General features: G+C 39.9%; 1 protein-coding gene across 1 annotated transcript in view; it reads left to right on the top strand.

The window, feature by feature from the left end:
- LOC144972235 (NADPH-dependent 3-demethoxyubiquinone 3-hydroxylase, mitochondrial-like) overlaps nt 1-11440 on the top strand; it is a 12150-nt gene extending 710 nt beyond the window's left edge. Inside the window, exons 2-6 of the mRNA XM_078913275.1 lie at nt 1804-2002; nt 3581-3695; nt 7613-7752; nt 9780-9848; nt 11163-11440. Coding sequence (XP_078769401.1) covers nt 1805-2002; nt 3581-3695; nt 7613-7752; nt 9780-9848; nt 11163-11240 — 600 coding nt within the window. The 5' untranslated portion in view covers nt 1804 and the 3' untranslated portion in view covers nt 11241-11440. The remainder of the gene's footprint in view (nt 1-1803; nt 2003-3580; nt 3696-7612; nt 7753-9779; nt 9849-11162) is intronic.
- Nucleotides 11441-14848: the final 3408 nt, after the last annotated feature.

The following is a 14848-nucleotide window of genomic DNA, read 5'->3' as shown; positions in this document are numbered from 1 at the left end:
TAAAGGTTTGTTGTTAAAAACTTTTGGGGTGGGGGGGGGGATGTGTCATGACTCAAAGGTTTTTTTTTAGGACATTGCTTTACTATTTTACAGTCTTTCATGTTTTGTTTATCTGGACTGGATTATTTTGTTTTTATATTAGTGTTCTTTGAGAAATAACTTATACAGTCCACTCCGGATAATCGCAACACCTTGGGATCAGCGAAAATGTTGCGATTAACCGAAGTTACAATTAACCAAAAGTGAGTTTCCAGTCCACTGTTGCAACAGCTTACACATGTATTGTAAACTCAAACCAGTAGTTGTAAACATTGTTCTTAGTCTACCACAGACTAAGCAATATGATTGAAATAAAAACCACATGGCAGCCCTGTATAGATTTTGTCAAGCAAAACAGTAACTGTGATGCAAGTCAACATCTTATTCAGATTTGATTCACTTTCACTCTTTTGCTTTCAACCTTTGTAAGAGTCAAAGAGATTAACCGTGATGAAAGACAATGAGTTCTCACCAAACTCTCATTGGTCACAATGTACAGTTGTCAATCCCAAAACAAAGGATATCGCCCAGTCTCTCTTTATAACCGTCATTGTCTATCTTTTGTAAAGACTATACCCACCCCCCTCGCCTCTTATTTCATGGCCACAGATGACATCACAAAACCATACTGCAAAGCCTGCCCTCTTTTGTCTCTAATAGAATGGTAACACACTAAATCCCACTCACTCTCGATTTGTCAACTTGTCACGATTTCTTCTATGATGAAATTATATTTTGTTTGATTGACTTCTTGAATTAACCACTTTTTGAGGGCGAAAATTGTGGTGTGGTTAACCAAAATTTGTTGCAATTAACCAGTGACTTTTATATAGAATTAATTCAGTTTATTGGGAAATGTTGCGATTAACCGAAAGTTGCAATTAATCGAGTTGCAATTATCCGGAGTGGACTGTATCTGTTTTATATAATCAGGTTTATGGCAGACGAATTGAAATTGATGCGTCACCTCTTTTACACCCCCCCCCCCCCCCCCCCACACACACACACATAAAATTTTGTTAAGAATATATCTATTCCTTTATTTAACTAATTCCACTTATACTGGGAATTTGAGGAAATTTCTTATCCGCTGATACAATCACATCAAGTAGTAAATAGTTATCCGGGTGTCTTTCAATCTGGTAAAAGTTATGACCATGTGAAATAGAACTTGCTGCCCTACCCTGGATGTTTCCCATGTTATCTGAGCAATCCGGAGTGCGTTTAAGACAAGTGGCTTTAATTTTAGATGTTTCAACCACAATTCCAAGGATTTCAATTTTACTCTAGCCAGACAGTCGTCTCAGCATAAAAGATGACTGCTTCCCCCCCCCCCCAAAGACAAAGACATGGGATGGGACAAGGCATACATGGCAGCACAGGACATAGAGGAAAGACGAATCTGGAGGGCCCAATCTGTCAAAGACATGGGATGGGACAAGGCATACATGGCAGCACAGGACATAGAGGAAAGACGAATCTGGAGGGCCCAATCTGTCAAAGACATGGGATGGGACAAGGCATACATGGCAGCACAGGACATGGAGGAAAGACGAATCTGGAGGGCCCAATGTGTCAAAGACACCGGAGGCACTAAGGTCTAAGGTAAGGTCTAGCCTGACATGATTTCCTTTTGTTTTCACCAAGAGAGTAGTAACGCCGTTCTGACCTGGACTGTTAAGGGTTAAACAAAAATTGTGAAAGATTTAGCGTTGCCAAAGTTGAGCAGATTTGACTTACGGTATGTTTTGTCTTCATCACCAGGATGTTTCAAGTTCAAGGTCATTGTGGTATTTGTCGTGTAAGTGGGAGGCGATTGATGAGTACATTGAAGGAGGCTCGAAGACGAGCGGTACTGGACAAGATTATCCGAGTGGATCATGCCGGTGAATTAGGGGCCGACAGAATCTATGCTGGCCAAATGGCCGTGTTGGGGAAGACATCGGTGGGGCCCATGATTCAAGTAAGATTTTTAAAACTATTTTATAAATGCCACAGGCTTGATGTCCGTTTTAATCCTTTTGTAATTTTTGGTGCCAGAACATATAAATTGGGAATTTGAAGTATTATTTAAACCGATAGGGGCAGCATTGGATGTTATAAAGTTAGTTATGGATTTTTAATTCAGAAAAGTGAGTGGAGCAGGCACTTATGCTGATGATAACAAGAAATGAAGTGAGTATTTGATACAATATCAGTAACATCCTTCTCACCCACCCCTAATTACTTCTTTGATACAATCTCAGTAACATCCTTCTCACCCACCCCTAATTACTTTGATACAATATCAGTAACATCCTTCTCACCCACCCCTAATTACTTCTTTGATACAATATCAGTAACATCCTTCTCACCCACCCCTAATTACTTCTTTGATACAATATCAGTAACATCCTTTTCACCCACCCCTAATTACTTCTTTGATACAATAGTAACAGTAACAGCCTCAGAGCGTCATACCTTTTAGCCCTGGCAGGTACCGGCACACGATAGAATGAAGCGTCATATGCATCAGACACTGGTCAAACATGCTTCTCACCCCCCCCCCCCCTTCCACACACATTAACTATACAACTACAACACTGGTCAAACATGCTTCTCCCCCCCCCCCCCCCTCCCTTCCACACACACTCACACTTTATCTATACACTTACAGCCATATAGAGAGGCGATGGCAGTTCTGGTTTCTATTCCATACAAACATAATGCTTAAGAATTTTATCTAAGTTAAGGTCCATTTTGTTCGAGATTTCTGTGTTAGCGTCCAAGAGGTTTTTAGATTTTCATGTTGCCAATACAGTGAAAATAGATTAAAACTGAGAATTTACACGTGCTCGAAATTTTTGTGCTGCACTGTACCAAGTTTTTCTTTATCCGAGGTCATTGTATACTGCAGCAATACCTGTAATCCAAGTGGTCCATCCACAGATTTGTCCCTTACAGCCATGAGATGATGATCATAGAGTCAGAGTTAGTCCTGGTTTCTGGAGCCTGAAATGTTAAGTAACAATTGATGTTACCCTTTGGATAGGACACTGGTTTATTTCAAGTACTTCCCACCAGATTAAAAAAAATATTTAAAAAATCGAGCTTTTATATTGCGCAATATCCACTAAACGTGCTTAAAGCGCTTTACAAAGGGTCCCTGACCAACGGCAACATGTAACATAAAGAACGAGACATGACGCCTGTTAGGCGATTATACAAATTTTCTTTTTCTGACAGAGACAATGCTGTTAACAGCCAGGTACTCATTTTACACCAGAGTACAGTGAGAGAATGTGAGTAAAGAGCCTTTTTCAAGGGCTCAACTATGTGCCAACTGAGGCTCGAACCCAGGACCTTCCGATCCGAATGCGAGTGTTATGCCAAAAGATTGCATAGTTTAGACTCAGAAACTCAACTCAATGCTAGATACAAAAGAAAAAGGTTAGAAAAATAATCAACTGTCACTTGTACTATTTTCAAACCACATCAGTTTGTGTGGGACTAGACTGTTGTACGGACTGACTTATGCACTGACTCAAATGTTTCCTTCCAGGAGATGTGGGACCAGGAGAAAGAACACAAGAGAACATTTGAGAACTTGATGGCCAACCAGCGAGTGAGGCCGACCGTCCTACTTCCCATCTGGAATGTGGCTGGATTTGCCCTGGGTAAGCCGAGGAGATTGTGAGGTGATTGGTGCTTGGTGTGATCACATGACATCTCTTGAGATTGTGAGGTGATTGGTGCTTGGTGTGATCACATGACATCTCTTGAGATTGTGAGGTGATTGGTGCTTGGTGTGATCACATGACATCTCTTGAGATTGTGAGGTGATTGGTGCTTGGTGTGATCACATGACATCTCTTGAGATTGTGAGGTGATTGGTGCTTGGTGTGATCACATGACATCTCTTGAGATTGTGAGGTGATTGGTGCTTGGTGTGATCACATGACATCTCTTGAGAATGTGAGGTGATTGGTGCTTGGTGTGATCACGTGACCTCTCTTGAGAATGTGAGGTGATTGGTGCTTGGTGTGATCACATGACATCTCTTGAGATTGTGAGGTGATTGGTGCTTGGTGTGATCCGTGACATCTCTTGAGAATGTGAGTGATTGGTGCTTGGTGTGATCACATGACATCTCTTGAGAATGTGAGGTGATTGGTGCTTGGTGTGATCACATGACATCTCTTGAGATTGTGAGGTGATTGGTGCTTGGTGTGATCACATGACATCTCTTGAGATGTGAGGTGATTGGTGCTTGGTGTGATCACATGACATCTCTTGAGATTGTGAGGTGATTGGTTCTTGGTGTGATCACATGACATCTCTTGAGATTGTGAGGTGATTGGTGCTTGGTGTGATCACATGACATCTCTTGAGAATGTGAGGTGATTGGTGCTTGGTGTGATCACATGACATCTCTTGAGATTGTGAGGTGATTGGTGCTTGGTGTGATCACATGACATCTCTTGAGATTGTGAGGTGATTGGTGCTTGGTGTGATCACATGACATCTCTTGAGAATGTGAGGTGATTGGTGCTTGGTGTGATCACATGACATCTCTTGAGATTGTGAGGTGATTGGTGCTTGGTGTGATCACATGACATCTCTTGAGATGTGAGGTGATTGGTGCTTGGTGTGATCACATGACATCTCTTGAGATTGTGAGGTGATTGGTGCTTGGTGTGATCACATGACATCTCTTGAGATTGTGAGGTGATTGGTGCTTGGTGTGATCACATGACATCTCTTGAGATTGTGAGGTGATTGGTGCTTGGTGTGATCACATGACATCTCTTGAGATGTGAGGTGATGGTGCTTGGTGGTCACATGCATTGGATGTGAGTGATTGGTGCTTGGTGTGATCACATGACATCTCTTGAGATTGTGAGGTGATTGGTGCTTGGTGTGATCACATGACATCTCTTGAGATTGTGAGGTGATTGGTGCGTTGGTGTGATCACATGACATCTCTTGAGATTGTGAGGTGATTGGTGCTTGGTGTGATCACATGACATCTCTTGAGATTGTGAGGTGATTGGTGCTTGGTGTGATCACATGACATCTCTTGAGATTGTGAGGTGATTGGTGCTTGGTGTGATCACATGACATCTCTTGAGATTGTGAGGTGATTGGTGCTTGGTGTGATCACATGACATCTCTTGAGATTGTGAGGTGATTGGTGCTTGGTGTGTATCACATGACATCTCTTGAGAATGTGAGGTGATTGGTGCTTGGTGTGATCACATGACATCTCTTGAGATGTGAGGTGATTGGTGCTTGGTGTGATCACATGACATCTCTTGAGAATGTGAGGTGATTGGTGCTTGGTGTGATCACATGACATCTCTTGAGAATGTGAGGTGATTGGTGCTTGGTGTGATCACATGACATCTCTTGAGAATGTGAGGTGATTGGTGCTTGGTGTGATCACATGACATCTCTTGAGATGTGAGGTGATTGGTGCTTGGTGTGATCACATGACATCTCTTGAGAATGTGAGGTGATTGGTGCTTGGTGTGATCACATGACATCTCTTGAGAATGTGAGGTGATGGTGCTTGGTGTGATCACATGACATCTCTTGAGATTGTGAGGTGATTGGTGCTTGGTGTGATCACATGACATCTCTTGAGAATGTGAGGTGATTGGTGCTTGGTGTGATCACATGACATCTCTTGAGATTGTGAGGTGATTGGTGCTTGGTGTGATCACATGACATCTCTTGAGATTGTGAGGTGATTGGTGCTTGGTGTGATCACATGACATCTCTTGAGAATTGTGAGGTGATTGGTGCTTGGTGTGATCACATGACATCTCTTGAGATTGTGAGGTGATTGGTGCTTGGTGTGATCACATGACATCTCTTGAGAATTAGTGAGGTTGATATGGTGCTTGGTGTGATCACATGACATCTCTTGAGATGTGAGGTGATTGGTGCTTGGTGTGATCACATGACATCTCTTGAGAATGTGAGGTGATTGGTGCTTGGTGTGATCACATGACATCTCTTGAGAATGTGAGGTGATTGGTGCTTGGTGTGATCACATGACATCTCTTGAGATTGTGAGGTGATTGGTGCTTGGTGTGATCACATGACATCTCTTGAGATTGTGAGGTGATTGGTGCTTGGTGTGATCACATGACATCTCTTGAGATTGTGAGGTGATTGGTGCTTGGTGTGATCACATGACATCTCTTGAGATGTGAGGTGATTGGTGCTTGGTGTGATCACATGACATCTCTTGAGATTGTGAGGTGATTTGATGCTTGGTGTGATCACATGACATCTCTTGAGATTGTGAGGTGATTGGTGCTTGGTGTGATCACATGACATCTCTTGAGAATGTGAGGTGATTGGTGCTTGGTGTGATCACATGACATCTCTTGAGAATGTGAGGTGATTGGTGCTTGGTGTGATCACATGACATCTCTTGAGAATGTGAGGTATTGGTGCTTGGTGTGATCACATGACATCTCTTGAGATGTGAGGTGATTGGTGCTTGGTGTGATCACATTGACATCTCTTGAGAATGTGAGGTGATTGGTGCTTGGTGTGATCACATGACATCTCTTGAGATTGTGAGGTGATTGGTGCTTGGTGTGATCACATGACATCTCTTGAGATTGTGAGGTGATTGGTGCTTGGTGTGATCACATGACATCTCTTGAGATTGTGAGTGATTGGTGCTTGGTGTGATCACATGACATCTCTTGAGATTGTGAGGTGATTGGTGCTTGGTGTGATCACATGACATCTCTTGAGATTGTGAGGTGATTGGTGCTTGGTGTGATCACATGACATCTCTTGAAAATGTGAGGTGATTGGTGCTTGGTGTGATCACATGACATCTCTTGAGAATGTGAGGTGATTGGTGCTTGGTGTGATCACATGACATCTCTTGAGAATGTGAGGTGATTGGTGCTTGGTGTGATCACATGACATCTCTTGAGATTGTGAGGTGATTGGTGCTTGGTGTGATCACATGACATCTCTTGAGATTGTGAGGTGATTGGTGCTTGGTGTGATCACATGACATCTCTTGAGAATGTGAGGTGATTGGTGCTTGGTGTGATCACATGACATCTCTTGAGAATGTGAGGTGATTGGTGCTTGGTGTGATCACGTGACATCTCTTGAGATTGTGAGGTGATTGGTGCTTGGTGTGATCACATGACATCTCTTGAGAATGTGAGGTGATTGGTGCTTGGTGTGATCACATGACAACTCTTGAGAATGCCTACTTTAGGTCTGAATTAAAAAAAATAAAATGGATCTATAGATATATCTGTATATTATTATTATGGTTGTTGTCTTCTACTTAACACTGTTGTTATTATATTATTATCACTATTGTTGTTATTATTATTATTATTATTATTGTTGTTATTATTACCATTATTATTATAGTAATTATTATTATTATTATTATTATTGACCATCGTTATCATTTCTATTAACACTGTTATCATGAATTAATGTAGCTCCAATTTGTTCAATTTTGGACGCCAGTCTTGGATTTCTGCTGTACTCGTGGCTTTTGTATCCAAGACTGACCCAAGCTTCTTATTTGGTATTCCAGGAGCAGGCACAGCATTGCTAGGCAAGGAGGCAGCCATGGCCTGTACAGTGGCCGTGGAGGAGGTCATAGGTCAACACTACAACAGTCAGATACGGGAACTGGTGGACGATGACCCAGTATTACACGCAGACCTGCTGGAGGTAAGGACTCGTCTTACCCAAGGACACAATGCCAGGGCCAGTGGTTTAAAAAAATTTTTTATTTTATTTTTGCTTTCCTTGTCATCCGTCCAGTCCCTGATCACACTCAATAATGCTTGGCTTTGACCTAAGATAAGATAGCATTCTGATCATTCAGTGCAATGTCGTTTGTTCTGTCTGGAGTACCTCCATAATGGCAGATAAATCGAGTGAAAAGGATTGGTCTAGTTGACACAATAAGACATATTGTTTTTGTTTTTAAGGGTTTTACCGCGCTTGCAACACATTAACTCACTCAACCCTAACACCGACTATATCCGTTGTTTACCACTTTCACCCCATGCCTATTTATTACATTTTTCTGAGACAAATTACAGGCGTAGTATCAAAGTTAATGTTTTTAGTTTTTACATGTTAATGATATTTGAATAAAACTATCTATGTAAATGCTCATTTTTAATTGTATTTTTCCAATTTTGAAAAGTAGCAAAAATCTCTAGGATTGAGTGAGTTAAGGTCATATAAGCGCCAGTAAGGGGGAAGAAAATCGGATAGCAAAAAGATGAGGTCTGAGGATTTGAGATGGCCATTGGATACTTCAGTGTCAATGAAAAGGCATTTTGTATGCCGTATCATCATCATGTCTTATATAGGTTTTACATTCAAAGGTCTCTCGAGTGTAAAGCAATGCCGTCCGTGTAGGGAAATTATTCTAGCCACCAAATGATTGCATATTTTGCCCTGTGTCCTGACTCTGCCCTATTCCATGCCCTATTCCATCATCACAAGATTAAAACAACTCGACCCATAAAATGTCTGACGATTGGTTGTAAAAATAGAACAAAAATAATAAATATCAATACAGGGCTAATCCATGCCAACGTTTGTTTTGTTTTTAAGGGGTTTTACGGCGCTTGCAACACATTTAGGTCATATCAGCGCCAGTAAAAAGGATGAAAATGGGATAGTAAAAAGTTCTAGAATTACAATTAAAGCACCCCAAAAAAGGTAACACAAGGGGAATTTGTTCAAATAGGAAACAGATGCAGATTCCAAGAGCACACTGTCAATGTACTTAGTTTGAGATCACCTAAAAGTCTCATCCAGACACAAGCACAAATCCCACTAAGAGGAATACACTCATATGTTTACAAATCATATGTTTACAAATCATATGTTAAAAATGAAAAAATAACATTACATAACAGAGAAATCATTTACAAGGAAAAATATATTATCTCCCAAAACTATAACTATACATTCGACTGTTTTCCTCCCAGCCAAGGACTCTGGCCAGGGTCAGGACAAAACCAAGTAATCTCATTCCAAGACAAAGACAGAAAGCAATTGAAAAACAGACATGAGGATAGTAGACACAGCAGGGACCTCCCTGTCCGCTATGGGAGGTCGGGAACCCCAGCCAGTAATCCATGGTAGAGTCATCACAGTGCTGGGAGTACTTCAATTGTTCAGACCCCAAGGTGGTAGTTTAAATTGGATTCAATAGTCTGCTGTCACGTCGCCCAGCAATGGCGAGCAGCTTGGTTCTAAACAAAGAAAATTGGTACTTTTTATTCTTCATGCTGGCGAGAACTTTTCATATGTCATGTAATCAGAATATATAAAAGTCAAAACATGATCAGATTTATAATGCTTTTCTCCTCTGGATACGCTTTTATGCTCATCGGAGAAATATTTCATAAGGACGTCCGCCATTGTTCTGATAGTTTAGAGCCAGTTACTAAGTTACTATGCATCATTACGAGGGAAGTGACGTCATGACTGTTGAAGCCAATTGTCTTTGGACTGTACTGTACCGATGTTTGAAGTCAATCTGCTTGCATAAAGTACAGAATGATGATGAAAAATGATGATATAGTAAAATTGTCTATCAACTCTTAATTTTTAAATTTGTTATTCCCCAGTTTTAAATCAGAAATGGATACTATGGTTTTGACCATTTGTTGAAGACAACCAATCAAATAGGTGGACATTTAACTACGACTCGTTTACTTTTTTCCTTTTAGATCCTGAAAAGATTTCGAGACGATGAACTTCACCACCATGAACTTGGCCTAGAGAATGATGCGGAAAAGGTGAGTCTTTGACCTTGACCTTGTACACTCGGCCTTGGAACATTGGGTGTCTTTTGTCAACTCAACCAACAATGTCAGGCTTAGGTTCAACGGTTTTCCAGATGGGGGGGGGGGGGGGGGGTAAGGGTATGTTTGTAAAAAATTTTCTTTGGACAAGAACGGATTGTGGGTCAAATTTTTAGGGGACGTTGGATGTTTCATTCCAGCCAACCACGGTAAGCATGGAGGAGATGACAATCATGATGATAGACTTAACCAATCTGCGAGATACGAATGTATTCATACAACAGCAACAGTGTGTCAACCTCTAGTTCATTGCTAGGTTCAGACTTGGAATAAAGATAAATATTTTTTTTTTTTTGTTAAAAAAATCTGACTAGTTTATTTCTCTGTCCACAATCAGACCTATTTGACTTCCAATGAAAATCCGGATCAAAATCAGACGTTGCAACATCCATGTACACCCTGTCACTGATAACACCATGTACACCCTGTCACTGTCAATTATAACACCATGTACACCCTGTCACTGTCAATTATAACACCATGTACACCCTGTCACTGTCAATTATAACACCATGTACACCCTGTCACTGTCAATTATAACACCATGTACACCCTGTCACTGTCAATTATAACACCATGTCGACCCTGTCACTGTCAATTATAACACCATGTACACCCTGTCACTGTCAATTATAACACCATGTACACCCTGTCACTGTCAATTATAACACCATGTACACCCTGTCACTGTCAATTATAACACCATGTACATCCTGTCACTGTCAATTATAACACCATGTACATCCTGTCACTGTCAATTATAACACCATGTACACCCTGTCACTGTCAATTATAACACCATGTACATCCTGTCACTGTCAATTATAACACCATGTACACCCTGTCACTGTCAATTATAACACCATGTACACCCTGTCACTGTCAATTATAACACCATGTACATCCTGTCACTGTCAATTATAACACCATGTACACCCTGTCACTGTCAATTATAACACTGTTTGTCTGCCATTGACTTTTGGATAAGATAAACTTAGAATGAATTCTTTCACTTCCTCCATAAATTAACTGACCAGTCACCGGTGATTTGCATGGTGAAGAAGACCAAAGGAGAAGAAACAAATATGATGCAATGTTCCTGAAAGTTTGCAGAGCATCTTGTGAACAGTCTCAATGTTGCTCCAAATCTTGATTGCAGCAGGTTGGGTGAAGTGACTTTGATTGCCTCCCTTAGATGGAGGGATATTTAGGTTGGCTTTGTCAGTTTCTATTTCTTTATTTCTCCAGGCACCCATGTACAATGTGCTGTCATCTGTCATCAAAGCTGGTTGTAAGGGAGCTGTCTGGATATCGGAGAAAATCTAACACTCACAGTCTCTTGTACTCAAATTGTTTGTGTGTGTGTGTGTGTGTGTAAATATGTGTGTGTGTGTGAGAGTGTGTGATGCACTTGTCAACTTTAACCTGCACACAAGTGCTTGAAAATGAAGTGAGGGGTCAGAGGTGAATACAATAGTGTTCTTTTATTAAAATAAATGTCATGGCCTTTCATGGCTAGAATAAAACTGTTTTGTGTGTCTATCTATGGCCTGACCTTAAACTGTTTTGTGTGTCTATCTATGGCCTGACCTTAAACTGTTTTGTGTGTCTATCTATGGCCTGACCTTAAACTGTTTTGTGTGTCTATCTATGGCCTGACCTTAAACTGTTTTGTGTGTCTATCTATGGCCTGACCTTAAACTGTTTTGTGTGTCTATCTATGGCCTGACCTTAAACTGTTTTGTGTGTCTATCTATGGCCTGACCTTAAACTGTTTTGTGTGTCTATCTATGGCCTGACCTTAAACTGTTTTGTGTGTCTATCTATGGCCTGACCTTAAACTGTTTTGTGTGTCTATCTATGGCCTGACCTTAAACTGTTTTGTGTGTCTATCTATGGCCTGACCTTAAACTGTTTTGTGTGTCTATCTATGGCCTGACCTTAAACTGTTTTGTGTGTCTATCTATGGCCTGACCTTAAACTGTTTTGTGTGTCTATCTATGGCCTGACCTTAAACTGTTTTGTGTGTCTATCTATGGCCTGACCTTAAACTGTTTTGTGTGTCTATCTATGGCCTGACCTTAAACTGTTTTGTGTGTCTATCTATGGCCTGACCTTAAACTGTTTTGTGTGTCTATCTATGGCCTGACCTTAAACTGTTTTGTGTGTCTATCTATGGCCTGACTTTAAACTGTTTTGTGTGTCTATCTATGGCCTGACCTTAAACTGTTTTGTGTGTCTATCTATGGCCTGACCTTAAACTGTTTTGTGTGTCTATCTATGGCCTGACCTTAAACTGTTTTGTGTGTCTATCTATGGCCTGACCTTAAACTGTTTTGTGTGTCTATCTATGGCCTGACCTTAAACTGTTTTGTGTGTCTATCTATGGCCTGACCTTAAACTGTTTTGTGTGTCTATCTATGGCCTGACCTTAAACTTGTCGGTATATAAGGCTTTTAATTGAAGCAACTTTTACTCAGTGTTTCTCATCAAGGAAATACTAGGCCACTGTGTCATGTATTTTTTTTGTTTCTCATCAAGGAAATACTAGGCCACTGTGTCATGTATTTTTTTTGTTTCTCATCAAGGAAATACTAGGCCACTGTGTCATGTATTTTTTTTGTTTCTGATCAAGGAAATACTAGGCCACTGTGTGATGTATTTTTTTTTTTCTGATCAAGGAAATACCAGGCCACTGTGTCATGTATTTTTTTTTGTTTCTGATCAAGGAAATACTAGGCCACTGTGTGATGTATTTTTTTTGTTTCTCATCAAGGAAATACCAGGCCACTGTGTCATGTATTTTTTTTGTTTCTCATCAAGGAAATACCAGGCCACTGTGTCATGTATTTTTTTTGTTTCTCATCAAGGAAATACCAGGCCACTGTGTGATGAATTTTTTTTGTTTCTGATCAAGGAAATACCAGGCCACTGTGTCATGTATTTTTTTGTTTCTCATCAAGGAAATACCAGGCCACTGTGTGATGTATTTTTTTTGTTTCTGATCAAGGAAATACCAGGCCACTGTGTGATGTATTTTTTTTGCTTCTGATCAAGGAAATACCAGGCCACTGTGTGATGTATTTTTTTTGTTTCTGATCAAGGAAATACCAGGCCACTGTGTCATGTATTTTTTTTGTTTCTGATCAAGGAAATACCAGGCCACTGTGTCATGTATTTTTTTTGTTTCTGATCAAGGAAATACTAGGTCACTGTGTCATGTATTTTTTTTGTTTCTGATCAAGGAAATACTAGGCCACTGTGTCATGTATTTTTTTTGTTTCTGATCAAGGAAATACTAGGCCACTGTGTCATGTATTTTTTTTGTTTCTGATCAAGGAAATACTAGGCCACTGTGTCATGTATTTTTTTTGTTTCTGATCAAGGAAATACTAGGCCACTGTGTCATGTATTATTTTTGTTTCTGATCAAGGAAATACCAGGCCACTGTGTCATGTATTTTTTTGTTTCTGATCAAGGAAATAACAGGCCACTGTGTCATGTATTTTTTTTGTTTCTGATCAAGGAAATACCAGGCCACTGTGTCATGTATTTTTTTTGTTTCTGATCAAGGAAATACCAGGCCACTGTGTCATGTATTTTTTTTGTTTCTGATCAAGGAAATACCAGGCCACTGTGTCATGTATTTTTTTTGTTTCTCATCAAGGAAATACCAGGCCACTGTGTCATGTATTTTTTTTGTTTCTCATCAAGGAAATACCAGGCCACTGTGTGATGTATTTTTTTGTTTCTCATCAAGGAAATACTAGGCCACTGTGTGATGTATTTTTTTTGTTTCTCATCAAGGAAATACCAGGCCACTGTGTCATGTATTTTTTTTGTTTCTCATCAAGGAAATACCAGGCCACTGTGTCATGTATTTTTTTTGTTTCTCATCAAGGAAATACCAGACCACTGTGTCATGTATTTTTTTTGTTTCTCATCAAGGAAATACCAGACCACTGTGTCATGTATTTTTTTTGTTTCTCATCAAGGAAATACCAGACCACTGTGTCATGTATTTTTTTTGTTTCTCATCAAGGAAATACCAGACCACTGTGTCATGTATTTTTTTTGTTTCTCATCAAGGAAATACCAGACCACTGTGTCATGTATTTTTTTGTTTTCTCATCAAGGAAATACCAGGCCACTGTGTCATGTATTTTTTTTTGTTTCTCATCAAGGAAATACCAGACCACTGTGTCATGTATTTTTTTTGTTTCTCATCAAGGAAATACCAGGCCACTGTTCATGTATTTTTTTTGTTTCTGATCAAGGAAATACCAGGCCACTGTGTGATGTATTTTTTTGTTTCTCATCAAGGAAATACCAGCCACTGTGTCATGTATTTTTTTTTTCTGATCAAGGAAATACCAGGCCACTGTGTGATGTATTTTTTTTGTTTCTCATCAAGGAAATACCAGGCCACTGTGTCATGATATTTTTTTTTGTTTCTCATCAAGGAAATACCAGGCCACTGTGTGATGTATTTTTTTTGTTTCTCATCAAGGAAATACCAGGCCACTGTGTGATGATTTTTTTTGTTTCTGATCAAGGAAATACCAGGCCTGTGTCATGTATTTTTTTTGTTTCTCATCAATGGAAATACCAGGCCACTGTGTGATGTATTTTTTTTGTTTCTCATCAAGGAAATACCAGGCCACTGTGTGATGTATTTTTTTTGTTTCTATCAAGGAAATACCAGGCCACTGTGTGATGTATTTTTTTTGTTTCTCATCAAGGAAATACCAGGCCACTGTGTGATGTATTTTTTTTTGTTTCTCATCAAGAAATACTAGGCCACTGTGTGAATGTATTTTTTTTGTTTCTCATCAGGAATACTAGGCCACTGTGTGATGTATTTTTTTGTTTCTCATCAAGGAAATACCAGGCCACTGTGTGATGTATTTTTTTTTGTTTCTCATCAAGGAAAT

This window comes from Berghia stephanieae, chromosome 5 (genome assembly GCF_034508935.2).
Source record: "Berghia stephanieae isolate SIO BIC M18660-M18661 chromosome 5, UCSD_Bste_1.3, whole genome shotgun sequence".
Lineage (NCBI taxonomy): Eukaryota > Metazoa > Mollusca > Gastropoda > Nudibranchia > Aeolidiidae > Berghia > Berghia stephanieae.
Note: the sequence above shows the minus strand (reverse complement) of the source record. Positions and strands in the feature narration are given on the sequence as shown.